General features: G+C 39.2%; 1 protein-coding gene across 4 annotated transcripts in view; it reads left to right on the top strand.

Annotated features, from left to right (window-relative positions):
* Positions 1 to 15396, top strand: part of ARHGEF10 (Rho guanine nucleotide exchange factor 10) — a 272411-nt gene that overhangs the window by 177550 nt on the left and 79465 nt on the right. For all 4 annotated transcript variants that reach the window (XM_019520609.1, XM_019520611.1, XM_019520610.1 and 1 more), the window contains 7 exons: positions 3140 to 3255; positions 4816 to 4943; positions 5119 to 5219; positions 7914 to 8035; positions 9553 to 9639; positions 12211 to 12434; positions 14357 to 14514. In XM_019520609.1, coding sequence (XP_019376154.1) covers positions 3140 to 3255; positions 4816 to 4943; positions 5119 to 5219; positions 7914 to 8035; positions 9553 to 9639; positions 12211 to 12434; positions 14357 to 14514 — 936 coding nt within the window. The remainder of the gene's footprint in view (positions 1 to 3139; positions 3256 to 4815; positions 4944 to 5118; positions 5220 to 7913; positions 8036 to 9552; positions 9640 to 12210; positions 12435 to 14356; positions 14515 to 15396) is intronic.

Below are 15396 nucleotides of genomic sequence, written 5' to 3'. Positions count from 1 at the left end.
GGGGGGGGGGGGTGGAATTCTTTTCACACACGTTTCTGAGGTTGAAGATCTGTTCTGTGGTGCTTCTTCCAGATCTGAATCCAGCTTGTTCTTCGGCTAATATAATCTCTATTTGTCGCTTGAACCTGTTTAGTATTATTCTAAAAAGCACCTTACATGGATGACTGATGAGGCTAATGGTGCGGTGTTTCATACATTGGTGTAGATTCCTCTTCTTTATTATTATTGATTTTGTTCACCACGCTGGCCAAGTTTTGCTTTTCCATATCAGATTTTGTACAATATGTCAATTGTCTGTTTCCTGTTTATTAATAGTTCTGCAGGTATATTGTCCAGGCCAGTTGCTTTTCCATTTTTCATGCTTCTGATAGCTTCTTCCTACTGCTAGTGCTATGGGTACTTCTACTACCTTACATGCTTATATGATAATATTATAATATCTTATCATTTGGCCTTGTGTGCCACAGCAGCATTAGTAGGAAATATGAACAGGACAATGCTGAGCACATTGTCACTACCTGTGGGCGAGTTCTACCAGTCTCCTATTCTCTCTGAATTGTACTTTACTTTTCAACTAGCCCCAATGAAATCAACAATTCCAATATGAGTAAGAATAATAGATGATGGCCTGTAATACACACGGTGTAAGAGAATAGGAAAAGAAAGGCCCACAACAGGGAAGGAACTGTTTAGAATGATCAATGCTGACTTTCTGGCAATAATGTTATTTTGAAATAGTGGTTAGAATGCAGTTTGTCCTGTGCAGGCTATAGTTACTTTAAGAATATTTCTCATGTACAAAATGTAAGAATACCATGTTAAATAGACATTCCCCTTTTTTAGTTTCCACTTGAAGTTACTTGTTTTTATTGTACACAGTATTTCTCACAAGCTGAGTCAAGAAAGACTACATTGTGTCTTGGATTAACATGCAGCACAGGCAGACGACAGGGGATGAAAGTTGAATCCATTCTGTAGCTGTGCAACTGTAGTAAGCCCAACCATTCCCTAGTTGGTGCTCCAAGGTAATAAACAGATGATTACTAATACACTGAGTCAGAAAATCAGTTACCAGAACAACTATAAACATGAATAGTATTAGAAATATTTTGGAACTAAATGGAGTCTTAGCCTTGGGTGGAGCCTTTTATCAATGAAATGGAGAACTCGCCTTAAACCCGATTGCATTCTAGCATCTAAATGTGTTTTTCTTCTTGTTGTTCTGATAGCCTTGTTCTAAGTTGTTTTTTGTTTTTTATAAAAGCATTTTAGAGATGTACATCTTAGAGAGGTAGGGGAAACCTTTGGTTAAATAAATAGATCATAAATAACTGTTACTTAGATGTCAAACAAAACAATTACAGTTCTGGTCTGAATCCAGATATTGTTTATGAAAACAGGATGGCTTTTTAGAGTACCTATTTTAATAGAGCTAAGGATATATTGGTAATGTCAGCTAAAGTATCCTGAGAGCTCTCCTGGGTAATGTTACAGAGTGGAAGTAAGAGACTGAAGCTGCTCTCATAACATGCTGCTTATTTACTCTGGCTGGCTTTATTACGGTGCTCCTCACTCCTTGACAGTCTGAATATGTCTGCAGAATGGACATTTGTGTGGCTGCTTGGTATAGAACCATGTCTTTCTTCATCAGGGGCGCCTGCCTGCGTTTGGATTGAGACTGTACAGCCAGAATGGTATTTTAATAGCACTGATTAGCACAGTCCTCAGTTACCCTGCCCAGGATGGATCCTTCTCTTGGGAATCTTGTATATGAAAACCAAAACCCATGTTTTTGATGAGGGTGGGAAAGCTGTCAGCCAGGTACTTTGCTTTGCGGGCTACATGACCTATCAAGGTTTCCCAGCAACAGGACCAAGTTGGCTACAGGGGAATGTGCCCTCTTGCCCTTCTAGGTAACAGAGGTGCTCTTCCCATACATAAGAGCTGTACATCTACCCTCAGCCCAGGGCTCTATCTGAATCACAGGAGCAGCAGATTTGGCAGCTTTGTGCTGTAGAGTGAGCAGAGCCACAATTTGGCTGGTTGAGCAGAGATTAAAACTAAATGATCATGTTAGTTTATAACATTATTTTCTTTCCAGTTTTTATTTATATTTTGTCACATGAAAAAAGAGGCACTGTTTGTTCTTTGTTGTAGTTTTGACATGGTTTTCAGTAACCCAGAATTATAAGTTAAACATAAATTGCAAATAAAATGCTACCTCAAACTTCTGTGCATTGTCTTGGCCCGCAGTCTTTTCCTAAATTCATCGTAGTGTTTGGTGGAACGTAGTCCTTGATCAAACTAGCAAAGACTGTTGTGATTTCTACCTTCCTCTTTCATGTGGGGTATTATCTGTGTTTGTTTTACCAAATTCCCCAGCATGGCAGGGGCTTTGGTCCCCCTGCCTCCCTTCCTGTGGCATGCTAGTTCTTAGACCTTTGTTTTTTTTATGCTAAGGTTTCTAGTTTGTTGTAAGATGCTATAGGCTGCTTTGTGGTTGAGGAGTGAGGAGGGACCAGAATGGATGTTTTTACAAAACGGATTAAATGTCTATTTATAGTTGTCTGTGATTGCATGAGATTGAGCTCAGTGACCCAGGTAGTACCTTTCATTGAATTTTAAATGAAAAAGGTAACATTTGAAATGAACAAGCAGAGGGAAGAAACCTGTTCATAATAATGTATGTGCAAATACAATATAACAGTACGATATTAGCAACGATAACTTCCAATCATAGATTACACCAAGTTAGTCAATACAGACAGTACATTCTAGGGTTACAGTAATACTTCCACTCTAATCTAACATTTTTCTGTAGTGGTATGCTCTAGGGGCAGTAAACACAGTGATGGAGTAGTGAAGTAGAAGGTTCTTGACACAAATACAAATTAAAATACATACCTGGTTTTCAGAGTTGCAGAGCACCTGGTAAATAAGTAAATCACTAGTTTATTTTTTGCTGAACCAAATGATCAAGGCCGGTACTGATTAGCTAGCTCTGTGAACCCAAGATTAAATACCTACACTTGGTAAGTCAGTGTAGGTATAAGTCTCACCTTTCCCTTTCATTTCTGCTTTCTTTTGACTACAGACTGGCATTTTATTATATCTAATTCTATACTTTTATGTATTTCAGACAAACTTTATATGGGACCAGGGCAGCTATACCACGATTTGCAGAATCTCTTGCATGATTTGAATGTAGTCGGTCAAATTAGTCAACTGATAGGCAGCCTTAAAGGAAACTATCAGGTAACAACCAAAGTTGGATTTATTTTCAGAATATATTTCCAGTTATAAAGCTGTCTGATCATCCTAAGAGCTCTGCAGGGCATTCTTTAGTGCTCTCTGGAGAGAGTACGATCATTTTTAACTCCAATAATTGATTTACAGTTAAATGTTTGGAATTATGAATAAATTACATCTGTCTTCCTAATCTTGTTTTGCTCTATTGTTTTTGTGTGGGTGGTTGCAAGCATCTACATCTGCTTGGTATCCACAGAATTGTGGATATTCTGTATCCTCAATAGCTGCTTCAGGCTATTGTGGATACAGAATTACATTTCAATTCTTAAAAAAAAAAAATCTGGTCTTAGAATTAGGAGGTGGTGGTGGGAAAATTACTTTACACTGCACATCTGGCTAAGGAACTTTATACTCCACCCTGTACTTTGTCATCCTCAGGGTGATAGTGTACTGTAATACTTTTTTACCACATTTATCCAATTTTATGAACAGTCATTGGAATACCTATGGTGATTCATTTAGGCTTTGTTGAAACTCTTTTATGTGCTTTTCATCATATATTTGAGCAGAGAAATATGGTCTCTTACACTGAATAGTCAGAAAGCATGAATCAGACCCTCAAAATCACAGGACTTTTTTTTTAAATAGTGATTTTTATTTGCTTTTTGTATTCCTTTAATGTGAACTTATAAGTTTTTCTCTGCAACCATGAAGGCTAGAAACTTAAGGCTTTTTATAAATGTAAACTGAAATTTCTCACCTAATTTCTTGTCTCCAGGATTATGGCCATTAAGACATAAAGCATTGCAAGATTTATGATTAAAATTGTAAAAGTAAGCAACAGTAAAAATGTGCCATCAGGATTGTTCCTGGCAACAGCATTTTTAAAATTAACCTACAGAATACTTAAGGAAGTAAATATCAACAGTCAGGAACAGGAGCAGGCCACTTGTGTTTCCAAGTAAAGCAGCTCAGATTTTGAATATTGAGTAACTGGAATGCTTACATGTAGATGCAGTTGAAATATTAAGGATAAATTATTCATTTGATGAATAAAACCACTAATGTTAGGAGCAACCACCCCTATTTTTTATAACATTTTAACTATTGAAATTATCCTACATTAGTATGTGGACTGCTCATCCATTATAGCTTTGCTCCTGTATTCAGACCCTGGTTCCTAATTAGACAAATCCTAACGATGCACTAACATGATTCTGTCAATACATATGGTTCAAATAGTTGTGCAAAAATGAATTGTTTGAGGATTGGCAGTACTTCACTTTTCCTAATTTCTTTTTTATAAAAAATATTGCCTTGTAAAAATATTCATGAAAAGCAATGTCAAAGCAAATTTGTGTTATTTATTCATGTAATGTTTATGAATAAGTTTTGCAATATTAAACAAATCCAACTTGCAATAAACTGTTTGAGAGCACATACTAGTATGAAACATACACAAAACCTTTTTTGAAATAATTTTACACAGCTTTTGGTAAACCGTGCTGTGTTTCAGGTACAAAACACCTATATTTCATCAAAATATGTTTTCTTTTAATTTTGCAGAACTTAAATCAGTCAGTGGCTCATGACTGGACATCAGGTTTACAAAAACTGATATTGAAAAAGGAAGATGAAATCAGAGCTGCAGATCGCTGTAGAATTCAACTGCAGCTTCCAGGGAAGCAGGACAAGTCAGTTGTAATCTTAAATCTAAAATTTTATAAATGTGCATAAGAGAGGAATAAGATCTTGTTATGTTTCTCAGTATTTTGAACCATGGCCCTGTCATACATGTTGGAATAGGATGTTATTTTATTTTGTAGAGTTACTTGAAAAATAACTATTTTTTCTTTTCATATTGCACAGGTCTGGGAGACCTACTTTCTTTACTGCAGTGTTCAATACATTTACCCCTGCCATCAAACAATCTTGGATCAACAATTTACAAATGGCTAAGCTTGCCCTTGGTAAGACTCGTTTGTTTGCTTTAAATAAATCGGAGCATTATATCAAGAATGTACCCTCTTACCACAGACAGTTGCAAGTACAATATTTGGTATGTTAGAAGAAGAAGTTGTTGATTGAGAGGCTTACTGTAGAAATTGAGTGTACAGTAGCTATTGGTGATGCATAGGGGGTGCACGCACCCCTTGAGATTGGCGGTGCACCCCCTGCCTGTGGGCGGTTGCTGCTCACCACCACCCCTTGTTGCCAACACCACTGGTGGTTCCCGGCCACCACTGGCCACTGCTGATGCTGCCAGCGGCATCTGCAAGTGTTTACCAACTGTTAGTTGGCGCTTGCCACCTCCTACCCCTGCCGTGGCCACAAGCTCGCTGCTGCTGTGCTTCCACTGCCGATAGTGCCACCGCTGCCTGCAGGAGCTTGCTGTGCCCTCCCAGCCTCTGGGGGCACGTGGCGTTCATGCCAGTGGCAGCTGTATAACAATGAAGGTTAAAGATGATTTATACCTCAGTGCACATATTATACATGTAACATGTAGCACAGTATTTTAACAAAGCTGGAAGTACTTATTACTTATAAGAAAGCTGACAAATCTATATCAGAATGAGTGACCATCATATAGAGAGCCATCATATAGAGAGGCTCTAAGGCCTATTCCATTCTAAAAACAAGGATTTTTGTGGGTGATATTTTATTATTGGACTAATTGTGTGGTAGGAATAGACTTAAATAAACTTTTTAGTACCTCAGATCTCAGGAAGGTATTTGGTACCTGAGAGTTCCTCTAAATCTATTCCAGCCATGCAGTTGACCCAATAAAAGATATCAGCCAAAAAAGTCCTTGCCCCTCTCATCTCCTGGAACATCGCAGCTACATTATCACTCCAGCACTACCTGTTCTATTCTACGTTTTCAGTTCTCATAAACTTTTCAAACATTCCTTTCGGTGTAAAATTTCTCACTTTTGGTTTTATCCTAAGAATGAATTTTACTTGGCAAATTTATAACAATGTGTGGAGCATGTTCTGTAGCTTTCTAATAACCCGTTCCCCAGCCCCACGTGTCCCTTTTAATGTAATAGCATTTTTATTCATGGACAGGACAAGTCAAATTTAGATTTTTTTTAATTATTCAATTTACTGTATCTCTAAACCTTAATGAAAATCAGCTTCTTTAACATGCTTACAATAATTAGATTAAGTATTGTAATATTAAAGTGAAAGTTAAAAGGACATACCATCAGGCACTGCATTACATTCTTAAAGCTGTTTCCAGATTTTTCCATAAGTGCCTTGTGATTTTTAGGCAGATAAGGTTTTTTTGGTTAATCTGATATCCTTTATTAGACCAACTCAGTGTGACTTTTAGCTATACAACCTGAGACCTGTCTAGGTTTTCTCCTGGTTTTTCAGAAAGGTGTTGTACAGTTCCCCCAAATTAGCTTCTTTATAATTTGCCTTACAGTAAGCCCCCAACTTTTGAACTGTTCAAAGTGGCTAGATTTTTTTTTAACTTTTGATTCTGGCTATCCATAGCATAAATATGATATGCATGTATAAGATATGCATATTAAGCCCATTCAGATACAGATCTCTGTGGAGACCTGTGTTTGGCATGTGTTCAGAAATAGTAATGAAAATAAGTGGCCAGGCTTTCAATATCACTATATATTACAGTTGACACAGTTTTTGTATTTCCAGATTCAGCTTCTTCAAACATTTATAAGACATTTCTGTTAAATAAGTGATAGAAAAAGAGACCATACATTTTCCCATTTTTAATATATTATGCCTGATATTTTCAAGCTCAAGAATGTTTAATTTTTTAAAAGGAGTGTATTCTTCATAGCTTACAACATTAAAAAAGTTGTCTAAAAATAATTCACTCTGTGGAATGACAAATTCTAAACCAAAAGCAACATCTTTGGCAGTTAGGAGTGAACAAAAATATAGGCTTAATGGAATGGAATGACTCTATGATTATAGGCAATTTTTATAATAGTGGTAAGTGGTAGAGAAGGAAGAAGTCTACAACTTATATTTGGCAGGATCAGAGAGGGATCAGATGATATTTTTAAACAATATCTTTTCCTCTGTTAGGCTCCTACAGACTCCAATTCCCATAATGTCAACCAAGAATTCTTTATAAAACCTAATAGTAGCAGTGTTTTATGTAATTACAAACAGACTGAGGCTTGGACAGATTCATTCTGTGAAAGGAGTGCAAAAAGAAGGCAGATACCTTGTTGCAGATTTTAAGTATTAGATCAGTGGTTTTAAGTATTAGATTAGTGGTTTTCATCCTTGTTTTCATTTGTGGGCCCCTAAAAAATTTTGAACAGAGGTGGACCCCTTTGGAAATTTCAAATGGAGATGCGAACCCCTTTGAATTATAAGTATGGGTATTCACACACTTTTGATTCATTGTAGTCATCTTTTGTGAACCCCTGAGACACAGTCTGCCATCCCCTAGGTGTCCGTGGGCCACAGGTTGAAAACCACTGTATTAGATTATGTGAAAACTATTCTGTTCCCCTACAAATGCAGATGTAGTAATCAACATTATCCTTTCATAAATCAAGGCAATGACAGAATAAAACAGTCTATCAGAATTGTTTGTATATTTGATCTGAGATGCTATCAACTATCAAATAAAGCATGGTGGTATATTTTGATTTGGTTTCTTTACAATTACAGCAGAAGAAAACCTCTTGGGTTGGTTCTGTGCAGAAGATGATGGCAATCAAATCAAGAAAGAGAAGCACCCCCTCCTTGTTAGACATATGCCAGTCATGATGGCTAAACAACAGGAGTTTAAGGTGAATAGTACTTGATACCTTAATTAATATAAGTTTAATATAGAAAGGGCTCAATATGTTAACCAGCCCTAATCTGTTCTATTTTATCATCTCTCATTATCATTCAGGAGTACATGGATGCCTTAGATTGTTCCTTTTAAACAGGTTTGTTCTCTGAAGACCTCACCTTTCACATTGCTTGTTGCAAGTTCCAGGGTTAATTTACCACAATTTGAGCAATGGGAGCCATCATCAAGTTTGCCCAGATCACAAATAAAGACACAGAAATACAAGAAATATTCCAAGAAATGTCTAAGGTGTAGGCTGCCTTGTTTCTCCCTAGCGTGGCTGTCAGCTACTGTAAATCATTCTTAATAGAATAGTTTTAATACCCAAGAGCAAGTCATTCACTGAGACTGCCAGGGGGAATTCTTCATTTTCCTGATTGCTCACTTGACATGGATGGTCTGTTACAGGAGTAGAGGATGACAACAGATCTTGGTTTGATATAGTAATACTTCATCTCTGAGAAAAATATCAATAAATCCATTTCTACACGTTGATTACTGATCTCCATAGGCTGATCACTCTAGATTGTTGATCTAGTATTTTAAAAGTGGGGTCTGGCAGCTGTGATAGTACTGTCTGCAAACCTCCTGGCTCCCAGCCCCGCCACCCTTGAATCATGTCCCACCTGCTTCCAGTATGAGCAGCTCCACAAGACACTACATGGTTCTAAGGCTGGAGTTGAAGACCACTTACTTAGTGCCTCCAGATGCCTGGGCTTACTGTGGAGTCTGGGCAGCAGTGAGCTCAGACATTGGGGTAATGGGGGGCAAGGTGTGGCTAGGGCACTTGGGCTAGCAAGGGACACTGGAGAGAGGGCCAGTCTGAGAGAAGGTGCAGCAAGGGGGGACTCACCCACAGCTGTCACCAGTAGGAGAAGCCCCAGGGCCCTTCTTACTTTGCTTCAGCCTAGAGCTTTGGGGAGAATCTGAATAGGGTGTCATGCTTTGGTGGGAACAATAGCAGTAGCAGGAAGTTTCCCCCTTTCTGTGCTTGCTTCTGGGCCAGGAGGGATCACCAGAACCTGCTGGAACTGCAGTTTGGCTTTATGAGCTGGGTGCAAACACAGTGACATCTTCTGTATAAGCCAGTCTTCTGGGAGTCACGGTCCCAATCCTGTTGGAGTAGCTCCATATGTTATTGCTCTGAAAGGATCCAGATTTCGACTCCTGAGGCCTGCAGGGAACAGCAGGAACTCCAGTGGAATTGGGTGTCCCAAGCAAGCCCAGAAAGGGAGAAACCAGAGGTTTCTCACTGGATTGGGGGCTTCAGCTGCACTGTGGGAAAATCCAGAACTCCTCATCAAGGCACCAAATCAGCAAACTGTTTAGAGTGTCTTTTAGGATATGTGTTTTGCTATATCAGGATGGACTTGAGAATAGGCTTAAATACTTCAGTTAACTGAAACTTAAATCAGGAAGAAGTACAAAATCTGCTTTATGTGCTAACAATTTTTCATTCTTTATTCGAAGATTGAATGTGCTGCATATAATCCTGAACCTTATGTCTCTAGTGAAACTGAGCCAGATTCATGTTCCATGGAACATGGATTTCTTTGGGTAAGTTTAATCTTCAAGCACCTGTATGTTTGTCTCATACTTCCTTACTAATTTTCTCTTAAATGTCCACAGTGCACGGATCTGATATACATGCTCATTCTGAACGGCTACATTTTATGAAAGATAACCAGTAGTTTTTAGCACATTATTTCATTACTCAGAGGACCCTTCTATGCATGCAGGTAAAAGTGCGATGAGATCTAATGCATGATCCATGCAATCATGCTTTCTGCCATGCCACATGTCCCATGCTCCCCATGCACCAGTGGGAAGCAAGCTCACATGACTGGTCCCCCTCAGCTCAGGGGCTCCCAGGTGTGAGGTCTTCATAAACCCCCATGGCTGGGACATCATGGCATCCATGATCTCCCAGTCCTGGGGCTTCGTGCACGCCTGGGGCTGGGAGATTGCAGCCACACTCTGTGGTGGCATCCACAGTTGTGGGATGCTGCTGAGACCCAGGGTCAGCAGCTTCTCAGGTTGAAAATCCCTTCAGGTGTAGCACTCCCAGCCCTAGCTGGACGGGGTGCACACCTGTGGCTGGGAACCTTATCAGCTGGCGGAGTTCCCAGCTGCAGGGGAGACCATGCAACACATGCGTATTAAAACTCGATAGCAATCAGCTATAGTTAGTCCACATTTTTGAGGTCTAGCTTTATAGCTGGTTGGATCTTTTTGTGGTATGATGGGTACTGTTCACATGTAGCTGGTCTCTAGGGAATTGCACAATTAACCAGTTAATTGTGTGATACATGTAACATGTAGAGGGGGACTTAAGTGACTGTCCACATGTGCAAATACACAAATAAATTATTTGATAGCAAGTTACGGTATATATTTTAAAGTACTCTATATTGCTACAAGCAGATCACATGGTTGATCTCCGTGAGTGCCAGGAAACACGTATGAGATCACCCTACTGCATCATCTTTTCCATTTTTTTAGAAATGTTTTGGAGAGTTATAAATTATTCCATTGGGAAATGTATTTATATCCTATATATGTAAAACTATGCTGGCTTAATATTATGAACCAACAACACAGTCATTTCAGTAAATGAGAAGTTGTAGTGAATGCCTTTTTATACCCTCTAACAATTATTTTCAATATCTTTTCACCACAATGTTAGGATTTTAGAAATTGGCAGTCATTGAAGCAGAAGATGGGAATGCTTTTTTCATGTAATATTTTTAGGTGACTTGTAAAATTCACTCTTAGCTTTGCTACTTACGAATAGAGGCACCACAAAATTATGCCAATAAACTCTATATACTTCACCATAATGTACATTCTTTTTCTTGATCTCTTTCTGCTTCTTATAAAGTGTTCTTATGAATATATTTGTTTCTTTCTTCCAAAGGTGGAATATTTCCATTTTTCTTATCTCCTTATAACACAGATATAGCAAGCAATTTTGGCACCCTGGTCAGAGAGACTGGCTGCCAACAGACATCCATGCCCTTTTTACACACCACAAATGACCAAATTAGGGCCATGATAAAAGGTATTATAAATTTCTCTTGCTAATTGGCGGTGGACACCTGTTTGTTTTGAAAAGGGAGAGTGTGGGCAGTCTAAAGAGCTCCTGGGCCCCTAAAGCATGCAGGGCTCCTGCCTCGGTTTCTTCATTTGCTGAAGTGTGCCCAGGGAATCTAACTCAAGGCATTCCTTTGCAAATGTGGAAGCACTTGTTTCCCTGCTTGCAGAAGGACACCCCACGTGGTATCTAAAGGATTGGGCCCTGAAGCTGGGAGCACCAGGGGCCTGACTCTGCAGGACAACAGGTGACATCTGTTTTGCTCAGTGAAGCAGAGCAGCTGTGCTGGAAGATGCATCCTGGCAGAGCTGATCCTCTTTATTTGGTAACATCTGTTTATAGCCACTGTTGAGTGCTGAAGAGTGCACTGGGAGTGGGGAACAAGTGGCTGAGAGAACAGGAGCAAGGAGCTGCTGTGGCTGGTACCCTGCTTACCCCTTTTTAGTTCATGCGATTGCTAATACTGTCTATATTGATAGGAGGAACAAGAATGTCAGTGTTTAGCCTTAGACTAGTGAGAAGATTACGGTTCAATACCAGGTGATGCCAAGAAATTTACACTTCCTCTTTTTTGGGCATTTACCACTTATTTTTAGCCCTGTTATTATACAAAATCTTTGGACTTTAACTCTCAGTGCTGCCATTCATCATAAGGATCTCAGATTTCTAATACTTATCAAACATTGTGTTGATATAACACTAATTATGTACTGTTTTATATTTATATTATATTACATGTTCCCAGAGTTATACATGTCAAATGGGCCTCCTCTAGAAAAAGGAAGCTCGTAACTATTTGTAGAAATTATATTGGGGAATTGTTCTTTTCTAATGTTTTAAGATATTATGTTTGGTATTCAGAATTATTTTCTGGTAACAACATGTGTCCTAAATATACATATGAAAGCTCATTTAAATTGTTAGCTTTTGAGATGTTATCTTTAATTAGTTTTCTGTGTGTTCATTATTGTTAACTCTAATCTTGCTGCTGAAGAATATTAATCTTTTCCTTTTCTCATCTCTCTCTAATTCAGATTGGCAGTTGTACTAATCAAATGGGACAAATTGCAATTGTCTCATTTCAAAACTCCAGCCCCAAGGTTATAGAGTGCTTTAATGTTGAATCACGCATCCTCTGCATGGTCTACATTCCAGAGGAAGAGAAACGAAAAGAGTTAAATGTGGTTCCTGAGTCAGAAAATGGGGCTAGAAAGGCTTCCAATGTGCCTACTATTTGCCTGGGTATGGAAGAAGGAAGGTAATATTCACTTTTAGTATGTTAGATATCACATATGCACACTGTACCCATCTAGTGCTATGGTTATATTTAAAACTGTTTTAATGCATCTCTGAGTAAACAGACCCAGGAGTAACTCAAAAGTCAATAGCCCAGCAACAACGTAGCTGTAACAAAAATATCCTCCACACAGTTTTCAAGTTTTAATTAACATAGAATAAAATTAAAATAAGACCCATGTTTGAAGAAAAATGATTAATTCTGTATGAAATAATATGGTGCTGGCAAAACTGAGATATAACGTTTTTAGAATACTGTACTGCATCATAGCATCATTCTAGTTTTCAGGCAAATTTGAAAGAAAAAAACTAAAACTAATGGCAGTGATTAGGGGGATTCAGCAACAATGTTTCATGGTAGTAAATATCATTAACATGTATTAGTTTATGGTATATGAAATGTATCCTGCCATCATGGTACTCTGCTGGAAAACAGAACAAGGTACAATAAGCTAAGGAGCAAAGTTATATCCCTTGAAAATACAGCAGTGTGATTTTGTGTCATCTTCCTGTTAATATAAATGAGGGACAAAACTTTCTATAAAAAATAATGTTGTGTTTTAATTCCTATTTATAAAGCATAATCACATACTAGTGACATGCATATGTGAACTGATGTTTGTACCAGACTTTCCTACTTAGTTCTAGTGTACTGTAGCAGGGCACTGGGGTGTGCCTGCTCCTTTGAGGGAGTTAGCAGCCTGCAAGGCTCCTTGCAGGTGGAGCAGGGAGCTAATGAGAGGCTTACCTGATTGGAAGTGGGCTCAGACTGGAGCTGTATAAGCCCAGAACCTGAGCTGGTCAGGGGGTCTAGTCCTGCCAGCCACAGGGTTAGGAGCTCCTGCTCAGGAGAGCTACCCAGGGGCACTAGGCTGAGTACTTTGCTGCCTGTAGGAACAGTGAGGCTCAGGGAGCTCACAAGGAGCCCGGGCTAGGAGGTATGCCAGCACAAAGGGTTAAGGGAAGGTTTTCCCTCTTAAAGGAGCATAGGCTCCCCTTTTGATGTTTGTTATAGCCCGGGGGCTTAGGGTTTGAGTTAATTTTATACCGGCAGTTTGGGTTGGGCCTGTACAGAAGATATATGGAGGTCCCATTTGTGTCCAAGGGGCACATGATCACCTTGAGCCCTTCCAGAGGCAGGCTCAGAGTACAAACAGTGGTTGAGCCTGGAGTGGGCATAGTGTAAGGCCACAGAACCACATTGGGTCCTGGCACCCAAGAGAGGCATAACCAGACAGGGGCCCAGTGCCCAAAAGGTGCTGAGGAACCCCAGTGTGGGTCCAGTAGGATTGGGGCCACATGAAGGCTTGCGGCATCCTTCCTATTATATTATTATATTTCCATCAAGGCATGGTGGGCAAGAAGGGAAGGCACCCTAGGGGCAGAGCGGGGCATGGTCAAAGAGCCACCAAGGGGCAAGCCGTTGCCACCTCTGGGATCCCAACGTGCTACACATACCCATTGTATAGAATCAAGGCATCATGACAGAGAATTTAAAAATAAATTGAGATTTAGTAATGAACCATTTCTTTTCCTCCCCCCTTAGTGCCTGATCCAAAGCTCTTTGAAGTAACTGAAAAGTCTTAAATAGACTTTTAATTAGGCCTTTATGTGGGATTACTATGGTATTCATGGAGGACAGTATTTTGATAGATAATTTCTCCAGATTAGATTAAATCTTCGTAATCCAAGAAACAAACTGATGGTATTCAATAATAATGAAAATGTGTAGATAAAGAGCTAGACGATATTATATTTAAATATAATTAAATATCCACAGTACTTTATTATAACCAAGTCATAAGTTAAGTTTTTAATAAGACCTAAGTAAAACAGTCTCACTGATTTTAAATATTTTCTCCTGATTTTGTTTCCCTTTCATAGCATTTCTGTCTACAAAAGTCATCAAGGCTCAAAGAAATTTCGACTTCAACACTTTTTCACACCTGAAAAATCAACAGTCATGAGCCTAGCGTACATGTCCCAGTACTTGTTTGCTGGTTTGGTTAATGGGAACATCACAATCTACACAAAAGCAGAAGGTACGTGATGATGTGATTTGATGACATCCTGAGGAACTCCAATGTCAGTATATTTTGGCAACAGCTGATTTCCACTGGTACATTTTTTCCTTTCCTGGCGAACATCTGAATAAGAATTACTATGAAAACATAACTTTATGGCTTTTATTCTTTCCAAGAGATGATGTATATTGTACTTGGTGCTATAAAAACATATGACTGACTGACCCCCTGTCCCAAATAAGATTTTAGTAGAAAAACAAATATTAGTGTACTGTAGTGTAACAAAAATTCAGTGTACTGTAGTTAACATGCTGCAGATGCTATTCTCAATCTCATTCCCAATATTTGTTTCTAAGAAGGAGAATATCTTATTTTTGCTAGGTTTTTCAGTAAATTCAGATTGAAATCATGACTGCACAGCCATTGCACAGGTGGATGGATAATTTTTAGGCATGTCTTGTGTATGTCACAGAAAGGTTTCATTTTCTCATTGCCCTTATTTGAGGGAGTTTCATGGTGTAGTTTGATTGGGTCAGCAGGGAACCAAAAGTAAAGGTGGGAAGGATGCTCACTTCCTAGCAACTGCCATGTTCAGCCTGATAGGCCTTTTTAGAACCTCTCTGAGCTCTCCTTCATAGAAGAAATGAATTAGACACCAGTCCCCTTTAAGAATGTTCCCAATCCTAGATGTTTTTACCAGTGCACATTTCTGATTGGTCTGGGAGAGGAAGAGAGCAGCGAGGCAAAAGCCCCTAGCCCCTTTCCCAAGTGAGGGAGTGCCAGTTTGTGGAAGAGATGGGGAGCTGTGGCCCTCCTTTAGAGGGGAGGGGATAGGACCAGTCACCACTGTTACCTCTTCCCCAAACTAGGTACTGCCCAGCTTGGGAAAGGGATGAGGGG

Source organism: Gavialis gangeticus, unplaced genomic scaffold (assembly GCF_001723915.1).
Source record: "Gavialis gangeticus isolate Ggan-Ray unplaced genomic scaffold, GavGan_comp1, whole genome shotgun sequence".
In the NCBI taxonomy this organism is placed as follows: domain Eukaryota; kingdom Metazoa; phylum Chordata; order Crocodylia; family Gavialidae; genus Gavialis; species Gavialis gangeticus.
This window is presented reverse-complemented; position numbering and strand designations above follow the sequence as displayed.